Source organism: Papio anubis, chromosome 1 (genome assembly GCF_008728515.1).
Source record: "Papio anubis isolate 15944 chromosome 1, Panubis1.0, whole genome shotgun sequence".
NCBI classification, from domain to species: domain Eukaryota; kingdom Metazoa; phylum Chordata; class Mammalia; order Primates; family Cercopithecidae; genus Papio; species Papio anubis.
In genome coordinates this window covers 190,279,495-190,305,307 of record NC_044976.1, presented here as the reverse complement: position 1 = coordinate 190,305,307, position 25,813 = coordinate 190,279,495, and the positions used below count along the sequence as shown (strand labels likewise).

General features: G+C 40.0%; 1 protein-coding gene and 1 pseudogene across 1 annotated transcript in view; one reads left to right on the top strand and one right to left on the bottom strand.

The window, feature by feature from the left end:
• FMO1 (flavin containing dimethylaniline monoxygenase 1) overlaps positions 1-16,220 on the top strand; it is a 29,355-nt gene extending 13,135 nt beyond the window's left edge. Inside the window, 6 exon segments of the mRNA XM_031658661.1 lie at positions 4,850-5,012; positions 8,260-8,402; positions 11,169-11,368; positions 12,356-12,711; positions 13,473-13,545; positions 15,442-16,220. Coding sequence (XP_031514521.1) covers positions 4,850-5,012; positions 8,260-8,402; positions 11,169-11,368; positions 12,356-12,711; positions 13,473-13,545; positions 15,442-15,784 — 1,278 coding nt within the window. The 3' untranslated portion in view covers positions 15,785-16,220.
• Positions 452-1,271, bottom strand: LOC101024591 (annotated as a pseudogene).
• Positions 16,221-25,813: the final 9,593 nt, after the last annotated feature.

Below are 25,813 nucleotides of genomic sequence, written 5' to 3'. Positions count from 1 at the left end.
CTAATAAAAAGACTGTATTTACTTAGAAGCATTCAGAATGTAAACAAAACAGCTGAAACTTTTTTTTTTTTTTGCAATTACAGAGTGGTATTCAGTTAATAGAACAACAATTATTTCATATAAACTGCATCAGAGACAACTGAAGACGAAAAAACTACAACCCCCATATATAACTAATTTGTGCTGTGCACCAACAAGAACCTGCTTTAAATTTCCATGCCAATTTACAACCCTCATACTATACCAGGCAAGGTTAGTGACTACTGAAAATACCACCAGGACAGGGCTATCTAAAGACACATTCGGTAGTGCGTTAACTATACAAAAAAAGACACTGTACAGTTTAAAAACAAATCCTACACAGCCTTACATTTCAATTTTTAAAGGTGTGAGTTGTGTACAGGGGGGTTAAATGCTTTATAGACAAGAAAAAAACTGTGCTAGAACCAACTTATTCATCATCTTCTTCATCTTCATCTTCCTCCTCCTCATTATCCTCTTCATCTTCCTTATCTTCCTCTTCATCCTTCTTTTTCTTGCTTTTCTCAGCCTTGACAAATCCCTTTTTTGCTGCATCAGGCCTTCCTTCAGCTCAATATGCAGCAATAACCTTTTTGTATTTTTCCTTCAGCTTCACAGCCTTCTTTTCACAAGGCTGCTTGTCATCTGCAACAGTGTTATTCCACATCTCTCCCAGTTTCTTCACAACATCACCAATGGGCAGGCCAGGATGTTCTCCTTCGATATTTGAGTGATACTCAGAGCAGAACAGGAAAAAGGCTGAAGGAGGCCTCTTGGGTGCATTGAGATCTTTGAACTCCTTTCCTGTCGATAGGTTTTCATTTCTCTTTCATAACCGGCCTTGTCCGGCTTTGCCATATCTTCAAATTTTCCTTTCTCCTTAGCAGACATGGTCTTCCACCACTCTGGGCACTTCTTAGAAAGCTCTGAAAAATTGACTGAAGCATCTGGGTGCTTCTTATGCTCCTCCCTACAAGTTTGCACAAAAAAATGCATATGATAACATTTTGCCTCTTGGCTTCTTAGGATCTTCTTTGCCCATGTTTAGTTATTTTTCCTTAGCAAGGCACAGAGTTGCCCAGTGCCAATCCAGCTCTCACTTGCCCCAGCACTGTCTCTATGGAGCTCATTGTACTGCCTCTTCTTATGTTCTAGCAATGAGACTGGTGGCATTTTGCTCCTGCCCTAGAGATTTGTGGAACTTTGAACTTGAGAGAGATGATTTAGGGTATCTGGCAGAAGAAATTTCTAAGCAGCAAAACAATCAAGAGGTGACTTGGGTGCTGTTGAAGGCATTCTGTTTTAAAAGGGAATCAGAGCATAAAAGTTCAGAAAACCTGCAACCTGACAATGCAATAGAAAAAAAAAAAATCTTATTTTCCGAGAAGAAATCCAAGCCAACTGCAGGAATTTGCATAAATAACCAGGAGCCCAATGTTAATCCCCAAAGCAATGGGGAAAATGTCTCCAGGGCATGTCAGAGGTCTTCACCACAGCCCCTCCCATCACAGGCCTGCGGGCCTAGGAGGAAAAAGTGGTTTCATGGACCAGGCCCAGAGTCCCCATGCTGTGTGCAGCCAAGGGACTTGGTGCCTGAATCCCAGCTGCTCCAGCTGTGGCTAAAAGGGGCCAACATAGAGCTCAGGCAGTGACTTCAGAGGGTGCAAGCCTGAAGACCTGGCAGCTTCCACATTGTGTTGAGCCTGCAAGTGCACAGAAGTCAAGAACTGAGGTTTGAGAACCTCCACCTAGATTTCAGAGGATGTATGGAAATGCCTGGATGTGCAGGCAGAAGTTTGCTACAGGGGCAGGGATCTCATGGAAAACCTCTGCTAGGGCAGTGCAGAAGGGAAATGTGGGGTCAGAGCCCCCACACAGAGTCTCTACTGGGGCACTACCTAGTGGAGCTGTGAGAAGAGGGCAACCGCCCTTCAGACCCCAGAATGTCAGATCCATGTGCTTGGAAAAGCTGCAGACACGCAATGACAGCCTGTGAAAGCAGCCAGGAGGGAAGCTGTACCCTGCAAAGCCACAGGAGCAGAGCTGCCCAAGACCATGGGAACCCAACTCTTGCATCAGCGTGACCTGGATGTGAGACATGGAGTCAAAGGAGATCATTTTGGAGCTTTAAGATTTGACTGGCCTGCTGGATTTCAGACCTGCATGGGGCCTGTAGCCCCTTTGTTTTGACCAATTTCTCCCACTTGGAATGGCTGTATTTACCCAATGCCTGTACCCCCACTGTATCTAGGAAGTAACTAACCAACTTTTGATTTTACAGGCTCATAGGTGGAAGGGACTTGCCATGTCTCAGTTGCGACTTTGGACTGTGGATTTTTGAGTTAATGCTGAAATGAGTTAAGACTTTGGTGGGGACTGTGACTGTTGGGAAGGCATAATTGCTTTTGAAATGTGAGGACATGAGATTTGGGATGGGCCAGGGGCAAAGTAATATGGCTGGGCTGTGTCCCCACCCAAATGTCATCTTGAATTCTCACATGTTGGGAGAGGGGCCCAGAGGGAGGTAACTGAATCATAAGGGTAGGTCTTTCCCATGCTGTTCTCATGATAGTGAATAAGTCTCACAAGATCTGATGGCTTTATAAGGCAGAGTTTCCCTGCACAAGCTCTCTCTTTGCCTGACATAATCCATGTAAGATGTGACTTGCTCCTCTTTGCTCCTACGGTGATTGTGAGGCTTCCCCAGCCACATGAAACTCTGAGTTCTCCATTAAACCTTTTTCCTCTGTAAATTGCCCGGTCTCCAGTCTGTCTTTATCAGCATTGTGAAAATGGACTAGTACATCCTCCTAAACAGATTTCCAAAGAGTATTTTATTCCACTTCCTTATTTTGCAATGGATACAGTAAAAATAAAGCATTATCATAATGAATATATGCAACATATAAAAATCTTCTTTTTAATGCATCAGAATTTCTGAATTTGAAGCACTTCCTTTACTACATGCTGCCCAAGACCTTTTTTATTTTGTTGTTGTTGTTTGAAACAAAGTCTCACTCTGTCACCCAGGCTGGAGTACAGTGGCAGGATCTTGTCTCACTGCAGCCTCTGCCTCCTAGGCTCAAGAAATCCTCCCACCTCAGCCTCCCAAGTATTAATAGCTGGGACTACAGGCACATACTACCATGCCCAGCTAATTTTTTTTTTAACTTTTAGTAGAGATAAGGTCTTACTATGCTGCCCAGGGCGGTCTTGAACTCCTGAGCTCAACCTATTCTCCTGCCTTGGCCTCCCAAAGGGTGGGGATTATAGGCATGAATCACTGTGCCAGGCACTAAGCCATTTTAGAACAATTTTTAAAAAGCTAGATGTTCGCCAATGTTTTAACAAGTAAACACAAGGCCAGGTGTGGTGGCTCACTCCTGTAATCCCAGCACTTTGGGGGGTCAAGGTGGGTGGATCACGAGGTCAGGAGATCAAGACCATCCTGTCTAACACGGTGAAACCCCATCTCTACTAAAAATACAAAGAATTAGCCAGGCATGGTAGCACGTGCCTGTAGTGCCAGCTACTCAGGAGACTGAGGCAGGAGAATCACTTGAACAGGGAAGCGGAGGTTGCAGTGAGCCAAGATTGCACCACTGCACTCCAGCCTGGGTGACAGAGCAAGACTCCATCTCAAAAAATAAAAAAAGTAAACACAAATAGTTATTACTCAAATGTGATCTGTAGTTGATTTTGTTTGGTTTTGCTTCTCATTCCTTTCTATATATTCTAAATTTTTAATGACAAACTTTTTTGGGGTGGGGGACAGGGTCTCACTCTGTTGCCCAGGCTGGAGTGCAATGACACTATCATGGCTCACTGAAGCCTTGACTTCCCAAGCACAGGTGATTCTCCCTTATCAGCCTCCTGAGTAGCTGAGACTACAGGCATGGGCCACCACACCTGGCTAATTTTTTTGTATTTTTTTGTAAGGATGGGGTTCTGCCATGTTGCCTAGGCTACACATTTATTATTTTTATGATTAAAAATAAATATATTTTGAAGGATTTTAAACTAACTGAAAATTTAGTTTTAGAAAAAACAGTTGCAATACAAATGTAGAAACACAATAAGCACTTCAAATAGTATAAACCAAACAGTGAACCCATTAAGAGGGACTTAAGAAGCCTATATTATTTAAAACTTTGAAAAGAAAGAAAGACACGAAGCCTTTTGGTCAGTGAATAATTTACCCTTTTAAATTTGACTTGTCTGAGATTTATTGTACATATATTTCCTGAACTAAAGCCCAGTAATCATGTACATGTATGTACTCACTAAGCACAAAAAATAGATTCTTTGAAATGAGGACTACTCTCAAAAAAATTCAGGCCATAATGTTAGCACTTTTCAATTGCTTTCTAGTTCTGGAAAATATTCTATATTTCAGCAACATATTCTATAAAACCTCATAAGCTAATATAACCAGGACCAAATTCGTGTTTTCAATTATATCTTACCCATGTATCTGTCAAAGGAATTATTGTTAAAGAGACAGCCCTATGAGAAATAAGGTTGCATAACAGAAAGAATAATGAAAAAGGCATCAGAAACTTAGGTTCTAATTCTGATTCTATCAGTGAGAATTTGAGCAAATCACTTAAAATTTTTGGATGCCACCACTTGTCTTAGATATCTCTCCAAGCTTAGACTACTTCCATCTAGGGAATCACGATTAGTCTGGTAACCTGATTAGGTTTCTAGGGTTATACTTATTAACTATGTTTATTCTGTGTTCTAGAACTTTTAAAATGTCATTGGTACATCAACTGGCAAGTGCTTAATTGACAACTGCTAATCGTATCTGTGATTCCTTTTTCAGACCAAAGTCTGCAGTGTAACAAAATGTTCAGATTTTACTGTCTCTGGCCAGTGGGAGGTGGTCACTATGCATGATGAGAAGCAAGAGTCAGCCATCTTTGATGCTGTCATGGTCTGCACTGGCTTTCTTACTAACCCTTATTTGCCACTGGACTCCTTTCCAGGTACAGCATTTTCTGTAACTAACTTTAAGTTTTCTCATGGGAGCCATTCTGATGCTTGATTGGTCTGGGAATGAATTCCTATGGCTGTTCCATTAAATAGTTAAAGTTGGGAGGTAACAGGAGGTTTTTTTTGTTTTTTTGTTTTGTTTTGTTTTTTTCTAGCCAGCATTTTCTGGCCAGTTTTTGGTTTTCATTTGTTCCAAACAATCTATGAATACGTAAGAGCAAAATGGATAACTTTATAAGCAGTTTTATGCTTTACCAAGATTCAGTGTCCCTCAAGTGACTGGTAGCACTCAGAAAGTCTTCTAAGACATGGGATGCTTACACAAGTTGTTAACCTCAGCAGCAGGTACACATTGCCAAAGTTGAGTTTAGAGACCACAAAAGTCAATCTGTGAATAAAGAAAAAAGTAATTTTTTCTATTTGTTTCTTTTATGTGAGTGATAGCAATTAGATTAGAGGTTTACGGCGCTGGTCAATAGTCAACAGGGAGATTAGTCTTGGGAGACAAGTTAAGGCATCTTTGGGTCTCAGTTTCCTTATCTGCCTTTTGCAACCATGGTCATGTTAATCTATGCCAACTTTTAACTGGATTTTAACTCAATGGAACAGAAAATGTAACGGTTTCGTTTATTTCATCTGTAACAAGCATTCAAAAAGTTAAAACTTCAAGAAACTTTTCTCCAAATCATCTAATGATTGCCTAGAATGATCCCAAGACTCATCTTGCCACAATAAATTTATAAACATACTATAATTCTGGATCTGCCCCCAGAGGTCAGTCAGATCAGGTTAGATTAGGATAAAGCATATCCTGAAAATTTCCAGAGAACAGAATCATTGACTTGGAAAGAAGCAAGTTAAGTCTTCTTCCCAATGCAGGAAATTATTTTTCAGCAATTCTGAGAGAGGTTCCATAGCCTCTTCTTGAACCCATTCAATAATAGACTCTCATCATCACAGAAGACAACCCAATTTTCTGGCATTCTTGCCTGCAGAGCAAGGCTCTGAGCAGCCATCCACTCCAAAATTCCAGAAAGGAGTACCTAGTCACCTCAAGAATCCAGAAAGTTCCATGGCATAGGGAGTAAACTACATTCATTCAGCACTTACAGTATATTGCACTAGGTGCTAAGAATATAGAGGTGAATAAAGCAACATGTAACCTGTATTGGAGGAAAGAATCGAGTTTTATGAAGTCCAGTGGAGAAATCACAGTCTACATATGACCTGTAGTGATTCCAATACCATAAACATACACCTCTCATGGTCCTAGATTTGCCCCCCAAAGTCACACAAGTTTACATCAGATTAAAATAATAAAGCACACCTGAGAGCAATTGAGCCAATATGCTCAGTTTGAGTAGAAGAGATAGGGACCCAGCAGGTATGAATTCTGGCATACACAACCACCTAGCTGTTACTCTTGAGTCTCCCAATTAACCTTTCTAAGCCTCAAATTCACCCACAAATTGAAGAGCTTGGATTACTTTAACCAACAGTATACATCACAAATCAAGCAAGAAGAGCTCTACAAGACTTGCAGTCTTTCTTAAAACCCATCTTATCAACCACTACCAATTTAAAATCCCTGGCTAAATGATTAAGGAGGCTTTGAGCTCTGAAATTCTGTGATTTTTAGACTTGAAGAGGAGTTCTCCCAACTTCTCCATCTCCTGACTTACAGCAGACTTGCTTAGATGGCACATACTCATTGCGATGGTTGTTAACTGTCATAAAAATTCAAATTCACTAAAGATATTTAAAAATATGTATCACAAGCTCTAGAAGCAATTCCAAAGAAGTTGTGCTAAAAAGTCTTAGAAAAAATAATAGGTATCACAGTTAGAATAAACATATGATTTCCCAAGATGACTACTTTTATCATTCACATATATACATTCTGCTATTTACCTTTTTTCTTTTTTATATACAATTGTTTTTTCTTAGATAGGATATTCTGCTACTTACTAACACAGCCACATTGACCTAGTGTAAGATCTTACTCTGTCTTCCTGTGAGATAAGAGAAAGTATTAGTCTGTTAAGAGACAGCCACAGAGTCTCATTTTTGTCCATTTGTGACCCCCCCAAAAAAGCCCATCCAAAGAGAATCTAAAATAACATGAGATTCAGGGATAATTCTATGTTTCTGTTTAGACTTTTCCAGCTCTTTCTTCTCAACAGTTCTCCGATCCATATTGGGTTCCTGTGCCGAATAAATATTGGAACTTGGTTGCATCCTTGCTGAATTCCAAATGCTCTGTGTTGTGGTTAGGTTTTAACTTGGATTCATGTTAGATTTCTACTCATTCAAAGTGAGCTAAAGAGCCAGCAGGCCTTGTAAGGTCACTCCCCACAAGTATATACATTTTTCCCCTGAGAATCTAGAGGTCTTATTACTTTTTTTTAGGAAAAAAGAAGTTCTTTCTTTAGTACAAATTACTTCTGATTATGTAATGTTGTCTTAAGAGTATTTTGTGCTTTAGTTATTGCTGTTTAAAAAAAGAGTATTTTCAAACATTCTCCATTCGTGTGATGTTTCAATAAGATTCAGCATCACTGCCTAAGGTATCCTATCGAGTTAGCCCAGTAGATTGAATCCTGGTGTAACTGACATAATTCCTTTTTCTCTGAGCCAACTCTGGCCCACCCAGCAAACTTAGCCTGAGTTACAGTCAGTCACCAAGTGAACTTCCCCAACTAACGTGAAACTTTGTGAATAGGGACAACATTTTATTTATCTTATTCCCCCCATACCATCTGGCACAGTACCAGGCACATAGCAGAGGTCAAAAAGTTTTCGGAAAAGAGACACTGACTCACAATTCCCTTAAGCTTCCTTGTCCTTGCTCCTTGCTTATGAAAAGCTTATATAAATCAAGTGTTAATCAATAGAATATTATTGTCCTGTTGACTTTTATCAACCTTTAAAATGATAATAACTCCTTATACTTTTGCTTAATATGTCTTTATGCCACAATATTTCAACTCAGTAGTTAATTATCTAGTAAGTAAAACTGGAGGCCTATCTAGTGAGATGGAGTAATAACCTCCATTAAATAATTACCTGCCAATGTCTTGTAAAGTCATGTATTCATAATTCATATTTTCTCAGCCTTAAGAAAACTAGTAAAAATGACCAAAATCATCTGTCAAAAGAATCTTATCAACTGAAAAATATTTATGTTTCATTCACTGATCCTGTAAATTCTCTATGTGACGTCTCTTTTATTTTCTATAGGTATTAATGCCTTTAAAGGCCAGTACTTTCATAGCCGGCAATATAAGCATCCAGATATATTTAAGGACAAGAGAGTCCTTGTGATTGGAATGGGAAATTCTCGCACAGACATTGCTGTAGAGGCCAGCCACCTGGCGGAAAAGGTACCATTCCTGATGTTACTGGGGGTAGAGCTTTATCTTAAGATGCATGCCTCAAGCAAATGGTGTTTGACACCGTGATAAATGTTAAAGGAATAAAATGCCTCACACACACACAACAGATTACTAAAGAATTTAATTTTTACTGAATGTTCACAAATTTTTCTACGAATCACAGTTGTCATCTTTGCTCCAAAACCAACTTCTCTGACTCCTTTTTACATTTTTTTTTTTCCATCATTTTCCCAGCCATCCAACAAGAGCTACAGGACATATTTTTTCCCTACTCAGTCCCATAGGTCAGAACATTCTACCAACTTTTTCCTGCTACTATCTCCCATTTGCCCCTTCCTCTCCTTATTAATTACCAACACCCTCATCGAGTCCATACCACCTCACACTGAGGATATTGCATTGTCCCCCCAATAATAATTGTAGAAATAGTTAATATTTGTTAGGATTATTCTGTGGCCGGCACTGCAGTAAATGTGTTTTCACTGCACTACTTTAACCAATCATCAAAACAAGGCATTGAAGTAGGTACTGTTAGTATCCTTGACTGCACATGAGGAAACCAAGGCTTAAAGAAGTTAAAGAACCTGCCTAAAATCTTATCACCAGCATGTGGCAGAGCCAGTTCTCAAACCCAAGTCTCTTTGACTCAAAGCCTACGTTCCTAACTATCCTCTTCTACCTGCTACCTTCAGGCATCTCAAGGGTTTTGCCCTGCATTTCATTTTTGCCTTGTACCACTACTCACAGGTCACTGCCACCCAGCACAAGCCATCTAGACCCCAACTACCAACAAACAAATCCTCAGAAAAGCCTGCTGTTATTGTAGCACTCTCATGCTGAAAAACCTCTAATTATTCTCTTTACCTGAAAAAAATAAATTACAGATGTAGTGGCTCTGCATCAGAGAGTTTTCTATAATCTGGACCAAATCTGCCATTTTAATTTTAACTTCTGTTTCCTGCATGATGATCAACTGTAGCGCTTTCCAGTTCCTGTCTTTAGTTCCGCTTTGATCACGCCACCCCTCTCTTTTCTGCAGAGCCCCTTTCTTTTCTATTATAATCTACCTTTACATTCCCAGATATCTCACTCCAACATGAAGTGATCTCTCCCTATTCAGAATTTATGTAATATTGTAATTTGCACCCCTCAGTTTTCACTTTTAAATTCTTAATATTGCAAATTACTTTTTATCATATATATCTTCTTTTCAACTATGCTGTAAACTCATTGAGGGCCATTCAGCTGACTAATATATACTAGATGCTGGCATCTCATGTGCCAAACATTGTGCCAGGCTCTGGAGATACACTGGCAAACACAACCAACAAAATCAAGACACCCACTGTCATGGAGCTTATAGTTGTGGGAAAAACAGATGCCAAATAAACAAGTGTAAATAATTAGACCAATAATTTCAGAAGTGAAAACAGCTGTCAAGAAAAAAGGTTGGGAGCGTGTAACATTGATATCCGGACTTTCAAAACAAGGCTCGATGATTAATTCATTCATTGAAAGATTGTATTCTGTTGGGTTTTGTTGTTGTTGTTATAGAGACGGGTTTTTGCCATGTTGGCCAGGCTAGTCTTGAACTCCTGACCTCAAGTGATCCACTCACCTTAGCCTCCCAAAGTGCTAGGATTACAGATGTGAGCCATTGTGCCTGGCCCATTGACTGATGGGTTGATTGATTTGTAGAAACTTAGCAATTTGGTTGGCATTATCCTAAAGGAAGAGAAAGGAGGCCCTGAAACAAATATTAACATAGGCCCATCCACTGTGACCATCACACGTGCATATCATTATTTCTGTTTCTCTAATTGTTCAGAAATGTCTTCAATCAGAAAACATGCTTTGACATACATCTTATCATTTATCTATTAACAAAGAAACTCCCTGTAGCTTAGAAGATCATTCACATCTAGCAAAATGTTGTATCCAATTCTGCATCAAGACACAGAGAGGCAGGATTAGTGCAAATGCCTCATGTCAGAACCACTGATATATCTGTAGTTCTTGCCACCGCATTTCCAGTGTTGTCTTTCCAGCTCCATTATGAGGCCAAAGAAAATATATAACACAAACACAAACACGGATGCTGGAGCTGTGGCCATCATGCCCCAGTTTGGCGGTGGCGGGGGCGGGGGGGAACAATCTGTTAAATTAGCTGTTTTGTATCAGCAAAGTAACAGCTTGCTTAACTATTTTCTTTGTAAGCAATTGTACAGGAAACTCCTTATTGTGCAAGTACTAAAACTATTAGCTTCATGAACTCCGTCAACTGGTAAACTCAAACAGCCAATGTTATAAAGAACAAATGCCAAAAGTAATAGTAGTACAGAATTTATCAGTTAAGCCAATGGTTTGCACTGAAACTCTGTAGACAACTCTGATACTGCCATGCCCTGTTCTTACTGCCTACAATTATAGTGAGCACACTAAGTAGCAATCACTTGTTCATTGTTTCCTTAGATAGACTATAGGTCCCTATGGTTTGCTAAAGGCTGGCAGATAATAAGTATTCAATAATATATCTTAAGGCATTTTAACACTCTAGATGCTCTGAATTCTAATCTCAAAAGGATTGACTTTAAAATAGAAGTTAGAAGAACCAAGACTATCTTGTCAGGGATGTATTTTCAGAGTGGCAGACTTTTCAGCGCCTTTCCATTCATGGCACTTCTTGAATCTCTGGCAGAACCAGCCAGCCCTTTTCACAGTGTCAAATGAAGGAATGTCTTTGATTGCTTCCAGGTGTTCCTCAGCACCACCGGAGGGGGATGGGTGATCAGCCGAATCTTTGACTCAGGCTACCCATGGGACATGGTGTTCATGACACGATTTCAGAACATGTTGAGAAATTCTCTCCCAACTCCAATTGTGACTTGGTTGATGGTGCGAAAGATAAACAACTGGCTCAATCATGCCAATTACGGCTTAATACCAGAAGAGAGGTAAATATAATGTGATTGCCAAGGGCTTTCAGGAAGGAGGAGCCTCGGCCTTTCCAGCAGTCTGTACAAGCCGGGCAGTACCATAGCAACATGACTGAATGTGTTGGAACACTTGATACAAAGTTGCTCGATAATAACAGCTAACTGTTCTTAAGTGCTCAGAAAGTGAAATTATGTATTTCACCTTGTCAGCAACACTTTAAGTATTATTATAATAATCCTTTTATTATGGAGAAACTGAAACAGCAAAATTTAGCCATTTACCCAAGCTTGCTGAGTAGTAAGTGAACTCTGTGACCTTGCAAGTTACTCGAGCCTCAGCTGTAGCAAAAAGAGAATGATTTGTCTATGACTTTGTTGACAAAAGAAACACACTTGCCTAGTTTCACTATGTGGGAAAAACCGAATCCCACAGTTGCCCCTCACTATCTCTCTAATGGTAGAGCCTTCTTCCCTTTGTCAAGATTGACCTTGGCCCCAAAAATGGTTCAGCTTATACAAGATCAACTCACAAAGTGTTTGTCTTGTGATTCCAAAGGTATAGCCAGAAAAAGATAATTCTGCCCTTGTTCCTTTAAATACATGCATGTTTCCCTTATACAGCTGCTTCCTAGGAAGACACTAGAGCTTTCAGAAGTTCTCATCTAATCTAGAAGTCCCTGGTTTCCCTTGTAGCCCTTCAGCTCTTAACCCTCTCTAGAACGACAGTGATAGATGAATGCTGAAAATCAACAAGAGAAACAGAAGTTAGAAAAGGTGCTGGCTTCCTCCTCAGGCTTGCAAACTCTAGTAAATGGCAAGCATATTTTATAATCCTTCTTGAACATTCATGAATCCCCTTCCACTGAAGTAACATCTCCCAAGACTTGTAGCAATCCTTGTCCAACCAAGGAGAGAGCCCCAGAATGAGAGAGGAAGGTAAAGAGAAGGGAGAGCTGGCTGCATTGTTCACTGACAGGTCTCCTCCCTGTCCATGTTTTTGTTTAGGACTCAGCTGAAAGAGTTTGTACTAAATGATGAGCTCCCAGGCCGCATCATCACTGGGAAAGTGTTCATCAGGCCAAGCATAAAAGAGGTAAAGGAAAACTCTGTCATGTTTAACAACACTTCAAAGGAAGAGCCTATCGATATCATTGTCTTTGCCACTGGATACACATTTGCTTTCCCCTTTCTTGATGAGTCTGTAGTGAAAGTTGAAGATGGCCAGGCCTCACTGTACAAGTATATCTTCCCTGCACATCTGCAAAAGCCAACCCTGGCCATTATTGGCCTCATCAAACCCTTGGGTTCCATGATACCTACAGGAGAAACACAAGCTCGTTGGGCTGTTTGAGTCCTGAAAGGTAAGTGGAAGAAATAGCAGGGCATGTGTTTTTGGTTTGTCATGTGATTCTGGATACTGGAAATGTTGAGACTATTATCCGGCTTCTATTTAAAATAACAGAATCTTTAAAAGCAGGATGCATTCTATTGTTTGCTGAATTATACTGTCATAATGATGTGTTCCATTACCAGCATAAATGGTATATCAGGGTCAAAAATATAGGCTGTATCTAAGTCTACTGTTATATTTTTTCTTTTTTATTTTTAAGAGACAGAGCCTCACTATCTTGTCCAGACTAGTGTGGCTATTCATAGGCATGATCATAGATTACTGTACCATCAAAGTCGTAGTCTCAAGCAATCCTCCTGCCTCAGCCTTCTGAGTATCTGAGACTACCGACATACACACTGCACCCAGCTGCCTGTTATTTTGAATAAAGCAAAATGACAGGTAACAGTTCTGTCAGTTGACTGAATCAACTGGTTCAATTAAAATTTTTAAACTCAAGCAACTGAATGACAAAATTCAGCCAAACTAGTTGTGAGATTCTGCTATGTCAAATAACTAGTGAGATGACCAGATGCTTATCTTTTCAGCTGATGGCATTATTACCAGGAGTCCCAACAAGTCAGCTCAGGCTGCTAACATTTTTGCCAGAAGGATCAATGAGTAGCTGGTACTGGACATGAAAGGAGAGCCATAGTAAAGCATCTTTATCCATAAGTCAACAGCTAGACCTAAACTTAAGTTGCATTTTGGGTTTTCATATTAATCCTACAGGTGTAAATAAGTTACCACCACCGAGTGTCATGATAGAGGAAATTAATGCAAGGAGAGAAAACAAGTCCAGTTGGTAAGTTAACTACTTATGCACCCTTTTTAAATTATAACTGAAATTTGTAAAAAAAAAAAAAAAAAAAGTAGAAGAGAGATGAAAGTTACATTGGAGAAAAAAAGAAGCATCTGAGACTTAGAAGAAAAATACTAGGAGAGCCTATTTAAGAAAAGAGAAGGGAAAGGGGAATTTGGAATTTTTAATACCCCCAAAGTCATCACTTCAGCCCATAGTTTTCTAGCATCACATAGAGTTTGGATTCCAATCCAAGTACTACATAATTAACCCTAATCTACCAGGTACATTATTCCATGCCTTATCCATAATCAGCAGGCAAGCAGTTGTACCTATTTACTCTGACACTAGAAGTGTCTGCTCATTCATTCATTCATTGAACAAGTCTTTATCCGTTCTATTGTTGCTTTTGCTTTCCATTTTTAATTGGCTGGAAAAAAGGAAGAAGAAAAATAAAATTTTGTGATATGTGGAAAATCACATGAAATGGAAACCTTATTGGCTGTAAGATTTTATTAGAACACAGCCATGTTTATTAATGTACATATTGTCAATGGCTGTTTTTGTGTTACAGTACCAAAGTTGTTTAGCAGTTGAGATAGAAACTGTAATGTGGCTCTCAAAGCCTGAGGCATTTACTGTCTGGCCTTTTTCAGAATAAAGTTTATTGACCACTTCTCTGTGGGAAAGGTTTTCGCTTGTGCTGTGCTCTGTGGCTACCACTCAAGGCCGGAGACAATGGAAGGCTGATGGCCAGCAAAGTAGAGTCTTTGCCCTCCCCTCTCACTCTCAATCCAACCAAAACATTTCGATTGTACCCATTTTGTTTTATATGTTCATCTGTTTCTGCATTTGATATACATTTTCACTTGAAATAAAGGTTCTGTGGCAAAAAAAAAAAAAAAGCAAGTTTTAAAATCATTGCATCTAAGGAACTTATTATCACTCTCTTATTCATATATATTCCCAAACTTCAAGGGTCGATCTATCCTTGTCAAAGTACCAAATTCCAAAACAATAATAGCATTTTAGATGTCTCTTCTTTATCAACCTGGGATATGATGTGATCTTCATTATGGAACTCCAGTGTAATAGATAACTAATTAGAACTGCTATACAATGAAAATCTTGTCATGCATGTCAGCAAACAATTTTAGGGGCCAGGTGCAGTGGCTCATGCCTGTAATCCCAGCACTTTGGGAGACCAATGTAGGAGGATCATTTGAGCTCAGGACTTTGAGACCAGCCTGGACAACAGAGCAAGCCCCTATCCCTACAAAATAAAAGTTAGTTAGGCATGGTGGCTTATGCTTGTAGTCCCAGGAGGCTGAGCCAGGAGGATCGCTTGAGCTGAGGAGTTCAAGGTTGCAGTAAGCTATGGTCATGCCACTGCACTCCAGCTTAGGTGACAGAGCAAGACCTTGTCTCAAAAAAAAAAAAAAAAGAAAAACGAAATTAAAAGAAAAATTAATTAATTAATTAAAACCTAATACCAGCATTTCAGGGAATTTTACCCTATGGATTTTTGTGGCTTTTCACATTACACAAATCACTAGATTTGTTATTTCTGAGTAATGGAATTTTATAAAGATTTAGAAATTTTAAAATGTATTTTCCTCTGGAAATTGCTAATTATTTCACCAAAGAACTAAGATGTATTATGAGCATTCAGAGCACCCATTAAAAGCCATATGTATAAAGTATCTTTTGAAGGGACTCATCTTGATTTAAGAAACAGAAGGCAACCATTAGATAGCTAGGGAAATAAAGGGGAAAATGCAGAAACCATCCCAAATTCTGCAGCAGTATTTGTTTGCTTTGGGCACTTGTACTTGTTCTAAGATTATCATTATTAATTTTTTTGTCTTCACCTTTTTCCCCAACTTTCCTTTTATAAAGGTTTGGCTTGTGCTACTGCAAGGCTTTACAATCAGATTATATCACATACATAGATGAACTCCTGACCTATATCAATGCAAAACCCAAGCTGTTCTCTATGCTCCTAACGGATCCACACCTGGCTCTGACCATCTTCTTTGGCCCATGCTCACCATACCAGTTCCGCTTGACTGGCCCAGGAAAATGGGAAGGAGCCAGAAATGCCATCATGACCCAGTGGGACTGAACATTCAAGGTCACCAAAGGTCGAGTTGTACAAGAGTCTCCATCTCCCTTTGAAAGTTTTCTTAAACTCTTTAGCTTTCTGGCTTTGCTTGTGGCTATTTTTCTGATTGTGCTATAAGTGGAAGATTTCCTAAATGGCAGATGCACAGAGTAGATTTACAATGCTCCAATTCCTCTCTTACAGCAATATTGCCTTCACAGTTATAAACCATATTCACTAATAAAGGGCACCCTCTCGCTTCCCTGGCTGGCCCCAGGGCTACCACTGGTATTCCTGAGGCTCTCCCAGCTCCACTGTGTCTAACGCTAGAGAATGATAACTAAGATTTCTGTTCATTTGAAGGTTGTTGGAAAGTTACAGGTTCATTTTAGAAAGAAAGCTGTTCTTGACAGCACTCTGAGCCATCATACCTCTTTCCCATGTAAACTATTTTCACAGATCTAAACTAAAACCCCTTACTTCACAAATGATTGCGTTGTGTTGAAATGGTGCTCTTATAGTATTGGCTCATTAAAAGTAAAAAATAAACCTAGAAATTGATTGTTTCAAGTGATCTTTTGTTGTCTTATTAAAGGTTCAGAAAACAGAGAAAAAGATGAGGATTCTATGAATAAAGTCCGTAAAAGGATAGGGGGTTCAATGAGTTACCTTGAGAGTTTCCCAAAGGACTGTACCTGCCTGGGACTGCTCATTCCTCCAGAACACTCTTTATAACAAAGCTGGTACTCCAGCTGGCCTCCCAAAGACCTCAGTCAGATTCCACAGAAGACCACCACCTCCATGGACTCTTAGAGCAAGCCTCCAGCAGCCGAAGGAAAAATTCCGCCTGCTTAGATCCTCCTTAGACTACCCTGCTGTAAGAGGCAAATTGAGCTGCCTCCTTTGAAAGAGTCAGTGAGAACCAACCAAATTCAACTGGAATTCATTAGATAAAGAGCACAGCCAAGAAGCTTTTAACGGAGAGAAAGCAGGGAGAGGAAAAAAGGGCAAGAAAAAGAGGAACGAAAGCAAACATCATGTCAAAAGCAGCAGTTTTCAACCAAACTAGACCCAGACTATCTCACAGTTACATCTGATGAAGATATGACGCATAACCAGGAAACGCTTTGCTTCACTTCACCTCGTGGCTTATATGGAAAACCCTGTGCGTAAACCTCACCTCACAGAGAGGTCCACAGTTTGGATGCAGGGACAAGATTCAAAAACTGTGGAGTCAGGAAAGAGTGAGCTCTATGGGGCCTGTATAGATACAGATCACTTCTCCCCAACTTTGGTTGGCTCTGCCAACTCTTCAGTATTGTTCCATTTCTTACTTTTCCTCGTGACCTATTTCACTCTTACCACAGAAACTCATGATGAAGAATTACCCCCACTGCATACAATCTAGATTACTCCTAGAAATGCTTTTCCCTCCATTGAAACAAAGCTGATATTTTAACTTTCCTCATGAAGCTGACTGGGGGGGGAAGTTTAGTGTCCAAGGTGAAACAGGGATGGATAAACTCCCCAGGCCACAGTGGCAAATCATGACACAAGCGGCCACCTGAACCTGATCATATCTACTGCACTGGGAGACTGAATATACATATGGACAATGACCAGACTGTTTACAGCAATAGATTTCTAACCCACAACCCCTGCAGCAATCAGCTCAGAACAGTCAGGACTTGGTTAATGAGTGCCAGCTTCTCTACTTGTTGCCCCTGCTTCTAACTCAGGAGTGACCAAAGAAAGCCAAATAAGCTTCCCAAACCAGTCCCATGTGATCTCTTGCTTCTAGTTAACCCACCTCCACCTTCCCCATGCCAACAACCACCAATGAGAGTACCTGAAGCCTTCCCTTTCTTTCACTATAAACACAAACACACACACACACACACACACACACACATACACACGCCAAACCTCCCCTGCTGCCTTTGAATCTGTGCCAAACATTAGTGGTGGTGCCAGCAAAAACAAAACACATATTATGTAAAGACTACAGCAGTAATTATAATGCTGCACATTTTATACTACTTTAAAATTAATAAAATGCCAACTGTTATCTCACTTAATCCTCACAATAATTATGTGATTGGGAAGACGACTGTACTACATACACAATTTGACAAGTAAGAAAACTCAGACAAAGAGATGTCAATTGATTTGTCCCAGGTAACAGGTAAAATATGGCTGAGTCAGAACACGAGACTCCAGAACATACATCATAGGCTCTTTACCATTTAAGCCCACAGTCTCCAATGTCCAAATGACTCCAGAAGCCTTAGTAGTGATATCGCAAAAGCCGTATTACAAGAATGTTACTCCATAAAAGTATCTGTAGGTCTCTCTCCCTTTCTCACTCTCCCTATGAGTGTGTGTGGACCTGTCTGCCTGTCAATTGTCAATAGTTCATGCCGTGCCTAGAATTTCATATCTTTCCCTTTATATATACCTTTCTGAATCCATGGGTTTGAATCTCCACATGCATCTTTTTTGAATCCATGGGTTTGAATCTCCACATGCATCTTTTTCCCTGCTTATTCCTCCCTTTTTTTTTCCTGACTATGGCTGTGCTAGGACTACTCTAGGACTATATTATAGAACAGACTCAAAAGAAAGAAAGGTTTCTCATTTCTAGTCTAGAAATTATTCCATGCACACTACTGAAAAAAGTATCATTTTTTTCTGTTCAGAAAATAAAAGAGTGAATTCTCATAAACCTAGCAAAATAAGAAATATGTAAAACATTTTGACATTACTCTGTTTCTTGCACACTATTTAAATCAGAAGAGCTTCTGAGGCATTTCATCACCAAGAATAATTTTACGTTTTCCGAAATTATTTTTAATGTCTATTAATAGTACCCCCTGCTAGATCAGTCTTAAGTAAAATTACCTATCTTCTCAGGTACCAATGCTCTGGGTCTTTCCACATCCTGTCACTTGGAGATGCTTGGAGAATAAGCCCAGTGCTTAGGAGCAACGGCCCTGCCACTTACTAGCTGTGTGACCTTGAGCAAGTCACTTACTTTTCCTAAGCCACAGTTTTCCCTTCTATAACATAGAAGTTATCTTCTGAACATTTATTTTGCCTCACAAGGGTGTTATGAGGATTAAATAGCATGATCCACATAAAGTACTTAGCATAAATACTGTACAAGGTATGTGTTCAATAAATGACAGCTATTATTACTATGTTACCTAAGCAAGATGTATGTTTTATCACCTGATTTATTTTTTCTAGGCCATAGACCTAGTTAGTTTCTCATAGGGCATTGACACCACAGTATGTCACAGGCCTCTCAAATGCAATATGCCCAAAATTAACCTCATTTCCCAACAGTCCTTATTTCCCCAACAGTCCTTACTTAACTACTGATGTCATCATCCTTATCCTCTGTAGGGAAATGAATAATTTCCATGAATAATTACACATTGACTAAGGACAATAATGAGGTTATCTGATTTTTATTCTATGGTAACTATTTTATAACTCAGTAAATTGTAGATAACTAATAGCAATGCAAAATAATTCTTGTCTATAGACATGTAGATAATGTCCAGTAGAAGTCTAATTGGCGTCCCTTCCCCACGGTGCGGATAACTAGTTTTGCCTCCATTTGCACATTCATTTCAACATTCCTGATTTATACATGTGCATTTTATCTTTAAATTTTCTTTTGAACTGATTGTAACGTCTTACCAATTTCCTTTTTAATAGTACGTGAAATAAAATCTCTAACATGAGTCTATCTTATATTTGTATGAATCACCATTCTACTTTCTTTGAAAATTATCTTTTAACACCTCTTCCAAGGAATAGCAATACCATTTACTAATAGTTATGTTTCCACTGAAAGACATCACCTTTGAGACTCTGACCCTCATGCCTCATATCCAACAGTCTATGAGCCTTATCAAGTGTGTCTCTAACACAGAGCAAAGACCACTGTGGTACCGAGTGCAAACACATGGGCTGTAGAGTCAGATGGCCCAGGTTGAATCCTACTTTGCTGCACAACCTTGGGCTAGTTATTTAGTGTCTTCTAGCTTCAACGCCTTTATCTGTAAAATATTGAAGTAACACTTTAGCATTGCTATAACGGATAATTAATGAAGATAACACATGTAAAGCGTTAAGCCCAGGGCCTGGCATGTGGTCAGTGCTCACCTAAAGGTTAACTATTAATATCTCACAGACTCATCTCTCCCTTACCCTCCCTCCTTCCTCACTGGGTAGTTTAGGCCCATTTAATTTCTTGCCTAGGTTAGTGCTACCTGGCTTCCCTGTCCTCTTGCTACCATTTAGTCCATCTACTCCTGTCTCCCTGCTTCCCCCAGAATAATTTGTGGGTGATGCCATTCTCAGAAGCAGTTATAGTAAGAGGAGATAAAAATAAAGAGCTTCCTAGGTTCTCCTGACCTCAGTGTCCCTGTCTCAATCACTGCTTCCCAATTTAGGAAGTTTCACATGGGGGCTGTAAACAACTGAGAAAAACAACACCGTTTAGGGTTGTCCTGTCCCTCATGAGACAGAATACATTTTTTAACATACATACTGTAACTTGAGAGCACTTTGATTAAAAATGAATGAAGACTGCATTTAATTCTTCTTCTGAAAAAAGAAAACTTGGTTAGACATTTTAAAGTGGACCTAAATATTTTAAGCCAAAAGGAAAAATATGAGATCAGCCTCTATTATTGAGCAAATTTCCCTACAGAGTAAAACTTATACTATTTAACTATGCATTATTTTTAATTTCAGACATTCATTTTTGTGAAAGTATGAGCAGCCTTTATAAAGAGTATGCTTCTTATTAGAGTTATAGCCAGATTAGTAAACAGAGAAGGAGCAAGTGCAATATGAGGTTAGAAATAGGAGCTAATCTTAAATGCCGGCAGCAAAGGAGAATCCATGTTAACAAAATGCTCCTCTGCAAAAGCCATACTATAAAATCAAGACATAAAAGGACTCAAAGGGAGATATTCCAGGCCATTAGGGGAAGAAAGTGGTCATTGTGGAATCCAAATGATACTAAATGTATTTGGGGGCAATTTGGCAATATTGTCCATAATTTTAAATACATGTATCCTTTGACACAATTATGTATCTCAGAGTCTATTCTATAGAAATTGTCATGTATACAAAGATATTTATACAAAGATGTTCATTGTCATATTGTTTGTAAAAACAAAAAAGTGTTGTCAATGGAGGAAAATGATGAGACAAGTCTCATTTCAAGGTTGTGAAATGTATTTAGTTACTAAAGGGTGTTAAATCAGACAAGGTAAGTGCTCTGTTCTTTATAAGACAGCGGTTGCAGCATATCTAGGACAATAATGGTAGTGGTTATTGTACAATAAACATAGGCATTCCTTTGTATACAGGTCTGGTTCTATGTCTTGGGTTTAAGCAGTCCACAACAGCTGTCGTCTGCTTCTAATCCTGTGTTAAAGGTTGATGTTTAATGAACTGGAGGCAAAGGTCTTTGGTGGGAGTTACAGTCCACTCAGGAGGTTGTGCCTTTTTAAGATGAGAGATGTGAATCCATGAGTCTATGCCCTCTAATTTTGTGGCATATGGATTAGTCAATAATACCTGGTACGGTACCCCTTCCACTGGGGTTGAAGGAAATCCTTTATTAGATGTCCTTTCCAGTAGACAAAATTTCTGAGTTGCAGACCATGACCAGGCACCTCATCTTCAGGGAGCACAGTGTGAAAAGCATTATTTACCAAATCTTGATTTCTTTTTTTTTTTTTTTTTTTTTAAGACGGAGTCTCACTCTGTCACCCAGGCTGGAGTGCAGTGGCATGATCTCAGCACACTGCAACCTCCGCCTCCTGGGTTCAAGAGATCTCAGCACACTGCAACCTCTGCCTCCCAGGTTCAAGGGATTCTTCTGCCTCACCCTCCCAAGTAGCTGGAACTACAGGTGCATGCCACCACACCCAGCTAATTTTTGTATTTTTAGAAGGGACAGTTTTCAGCATATTGACCAGGCTGGTCTTGAATTCCTGACCTCATGATCCACCTGCCTCGGCCTCCCAAAGTGCTGGGATTACAGGCATGAGCCATGGCGCCTGGTCCAAATCTTAATTTTTTTTTAAGATAATAAATGAGTCCCTCACAATATTGCTATATATCTCCCTTGAGAAGAGTTGGATTGGTTATGTTCATTCCCATACACATGGGCCTTCCCGTTGTAATTTCATAAGGGGAAAGTTAATGTTTTCCAAAAGGGGTGGATCAGAGTGTAAGCAGCTTTGGGCCAGGGGCTGAAATGCCTCTGTGAACTTAGCCAATTGTGTTTTAATTATTCCATTGGTCCTGTCTACCAGGCCTGAGGATTGGGGATGGTAGGCACAATGGAAATGTTGAAATATGGGTCAAATTTCACAAACATTTTGAATAACCTGGCCAGTAAAGTGAGCTCCCCTGTCACTGTGAAGTTCACAGGAGACTCCCCACAGTGGGATAATTTTTTCTAGTAGAATTTTCCAACTGCCATGGCTGCTGCTTGCCTGCAGGGAAAAGCTTCAGCCCAATGGGCAAACATGCAGACCATTACAAAAACATATTTCCAACCTTGAGATGATGGCAGCCAGAGAAAATCAAGCTGCCATACCTCAAAAGGTCGAGCCAGAAGTAAAAAATGACCCTAGGCCTCATGGAGGGCCTTTCCTAAGTTATATTTGGGACAAATAGCACATCGAGAGTAACTTTTTGTGCCACTGTGAAGGATGGTTTCCAGTGATATCGTTTACACCGGGGTATTATTTTATCTAGATTCCAATGGGTTAGATTATGAACATATTCCATAAGGGACACCTGACATCTCATTGGAATAATGGGTTTATTATTAGGTCCACATCATATTTCACTTTCAAGAGATAAGTATCCCCCTGCCTATTTCCAAGTAGATTTCTCCTCTGTAGGAGCTATGCTCTGGGTTTCTTTCAACATGTTTTTAAGTATTTAGGGTTTTATGGCCATTTCCCGAGTTGGGACTGGTGGCTCAGATGCTGCCCTTTCAGCTGTAGCATCAGCCAGTTGGTTACCTTAACTTTCTTTGGTGTCTAATTTTGAATAACCTGGGATTTTTACAGTTGCCAAACATTTTGCTTTTGGAATAGCTTCTAACAGCTCTGATACTTGTTGTCCATTTTTTATGGGTTGCCCCAAGGAGGTTAAATATCCTCTCTCTTTCCATAACATAACAAAGTCATGAGCAACCCCAAAAGCGTAGCAGCTGTCAGTGTAAATGGTTGCAGCCTTGTCTTTTTGCCAGTTGACAAGGTCGGGTCAGGGCAATCAATTTGGCCTCTTCAGCTGATCTGGTCTGGGGAAGAGGACTGGCTTTAATTACCTCTAGTAAGGAAACCACAGCATATCCTGCTCTAAAATTTTCATCCTCTCCTCTTAAATAAGATCCATCTGTATACCATTCAGCATTATCCAGTGGTATTTCCTGTAGGTTTGTCTTGGGGGAGAGAAGTCGGTCAGTCATCAGAATACAATCGTGGGGGGTTTCATTGGAAGGGCCTGGCAAGAGAGTGGCTGGATTAAGATTATTACAGCAGGAAATTGTAATATTAGGAGATGATAAAAGCAAAATTTCATAAGAGGCTAACTAGTTGACAGACAGATGTTGAGTATGATGAGAGTTTAGAAGGGCCTCAAGAGAATGTGGCACAAAAATGGTAAGAGGGGAATCCATAATTATATCTTCAACAGACTTGTGCAGAAGGGTCATGGCTGATATTGCTGTCACACAAGGAAGCAGCCCTTGAGCCACAGGGTACAGGTGTTGGCTATAATAGCTTATAGGTCTCTGATGATCACCATGTCTCTGTGTCAGTACCTTGGGTGCAGTACCTCCAGTTTCATGTACGAAAAGGGAGAAAGGCAATTTGGGTGCCTTAAGCTGGGGCATTAGTTAGAATTTCCTTTATTTGTTGTACAGCTGATTGTGCCTCTGGAGTCCACCCGAGGGGATCAGGTTGTTTATTTTTTAGGTATGCATACAGAGGTTGAGACATAAGGGAGAAATATGGTATCCAGTTTCTACAATAGCCTCCCAGGCCTAAAAATCCTCTAAGTTTTTTCTTAGCGATGGGCATTGGGAAAGCTAAAATTCCTCTCACTCTGTCAGGGTTAATACTCAGTCTTTTGACCAAGATAATATGCCCCAAACACTTAGCTTGCAGTAATCATAGCAGAAGTTTGTCTTTGGACATTTTGTGTCCCTTGGTGGCTGTTTGAGTAAATATAGACTATCTTCCTGAAAGGATAGATAGTGTGTCTGGACAAAGGAGAAAGTCATCCACATACTGAATAAGTGTTGAGCCCTGGGGAAAAATTAAATCTAAATCATCTTTTAATATTTGGGAAAAGAAAGTGGGACTTTCTGTATACCCTTTGGGACATTGCAGTCCAATATATTGCTGTTCTTTCCAAGTAAAAGAAAACAAATACTGACTGTCTGGATCTACAGGAATACTAAAGAAGGCACTACAGAGAGTCACAACTGAGAAATACTGGCTGGTAGTGGGTTTAGCTGATAGAAGGGTATGTGGGTTTGGACTACTGGGTACCTGGGTATTACAGTATTGTTTGTTGCCCTCAAGTCCTGCACAACTCTCTGTCTTCTCCAGCTTGGTTTCTTTACAGGCAACATAGGGCTGTTGCAGGGGCTCGTGCAGGGAATAATGAGGCCCCTTTATCAGATAATCTTGTATGAGAGGGGCAGTTCCATCTATGGCTTCCTGTCGTAGAAAATATTGTTTAAGTTTGGGTAGGGGTTTCTTTGGGTTCATCTCTGCTTTTATTGGAGTGGCTGAGAATATTTTTCCTATATCTGTATTTGACTGAGACCATAAATGGGAGGGGACATCCTTGAGTAAGTGCTCTGCTTCTGGCGTTAAAAGGACGATTGGGGAAGCTAGAAAGAGTTGTAATGTTTCCTGCTTTTTATTCCAATGTTTTCTCTTCCCCCCAATATTTCCTCCTCTGTCTCCATTTCATTTTCCCAGTCACAAGCTGATGTTTTAACGTTACTAGTAGTAAATTGTGGTACATTGTCAGGACATTTTTTAATTTGGTATTTTTGGTACCCTGGCTCCAATTCTAAAAAAAGTTCACCTTTTCATGAAAAAGAGATATGGGCATTATGGATGTTGAGGAGATCACCGCCCAAAAGATTGACAGGGGACCCAGGGCATATAAGAAACATATAGGACCTATTGTGCATGTCACACTTAGAGCCTTCAGTGGAGGAGCTGAACCTGATGAACCGGTAAGGTACAGGTTTGGACTTAAAACAAAAGATTGTTTTATTAGACACACCCGCCATGTAAATTCTTTCATTACTCCAACAATGGGGTTCTAATTAAGATGGGAGTTAGCAGAAATATAGTCACACCTGCGTCAATTAAGGCAGTTGTAAGCTTACGGTTTATTTTATTAGTCTCTCCCAATTTGTCTGTCAGGGTAGAATATTTGAAGAGGTGAAACCCCTGCATTTCCTTGGAGCATCCCTTGTCTTCTAGAGTTGCATTTTCCTGCCTTTTCTTTCAGCCTAAGGCAATTCCTCTTAAGGTGTCCCAGTCTTTATAGTAGTAACAGACTGGGAGTGAAGAGTTCTCAGACTGAGGAAGCTTAGAATCTTCCTGCAGCCAAGAGGTTTGAGAAGTTAATTGCTTTAGCTGTAAATGTATAACTCAGGCAATCTTCAATCTTGTTTTTCCTTTTTTATCATAGTGTGGGCTAATTGGGCAGCTAGGTTAACTAGTTCATTAGTTCTGGCTATGGCCCAATTTGTCATGTGGTGTTTTACAAGGGTGGCTAAATCATCATCTAGTCCGTGTAATTGAGAAATTTTTTGTCTGGGCGCAGTGGCTCGTGCCTGTAATTCAGCACTTTGGGAGCATGAGGTCAGGAAATCGAGACCATCCTGGCCAACATGGTGAAATCCTGTCTCTACTAAAAGTACAAAAATTAGCTAGGCATGGTGCTACGTGACTGCCATCCCAGCTACTTAGGAGGCTGAGGCAGGAGAATTGCCTGAACCAGGGAGTCAGAGGTTACAGTGAGCCGAGATCACACCACTGCACTCCAGCCTGGGTGACACAGCGAGACTCCGTCTCAAAAAAAAAAAAA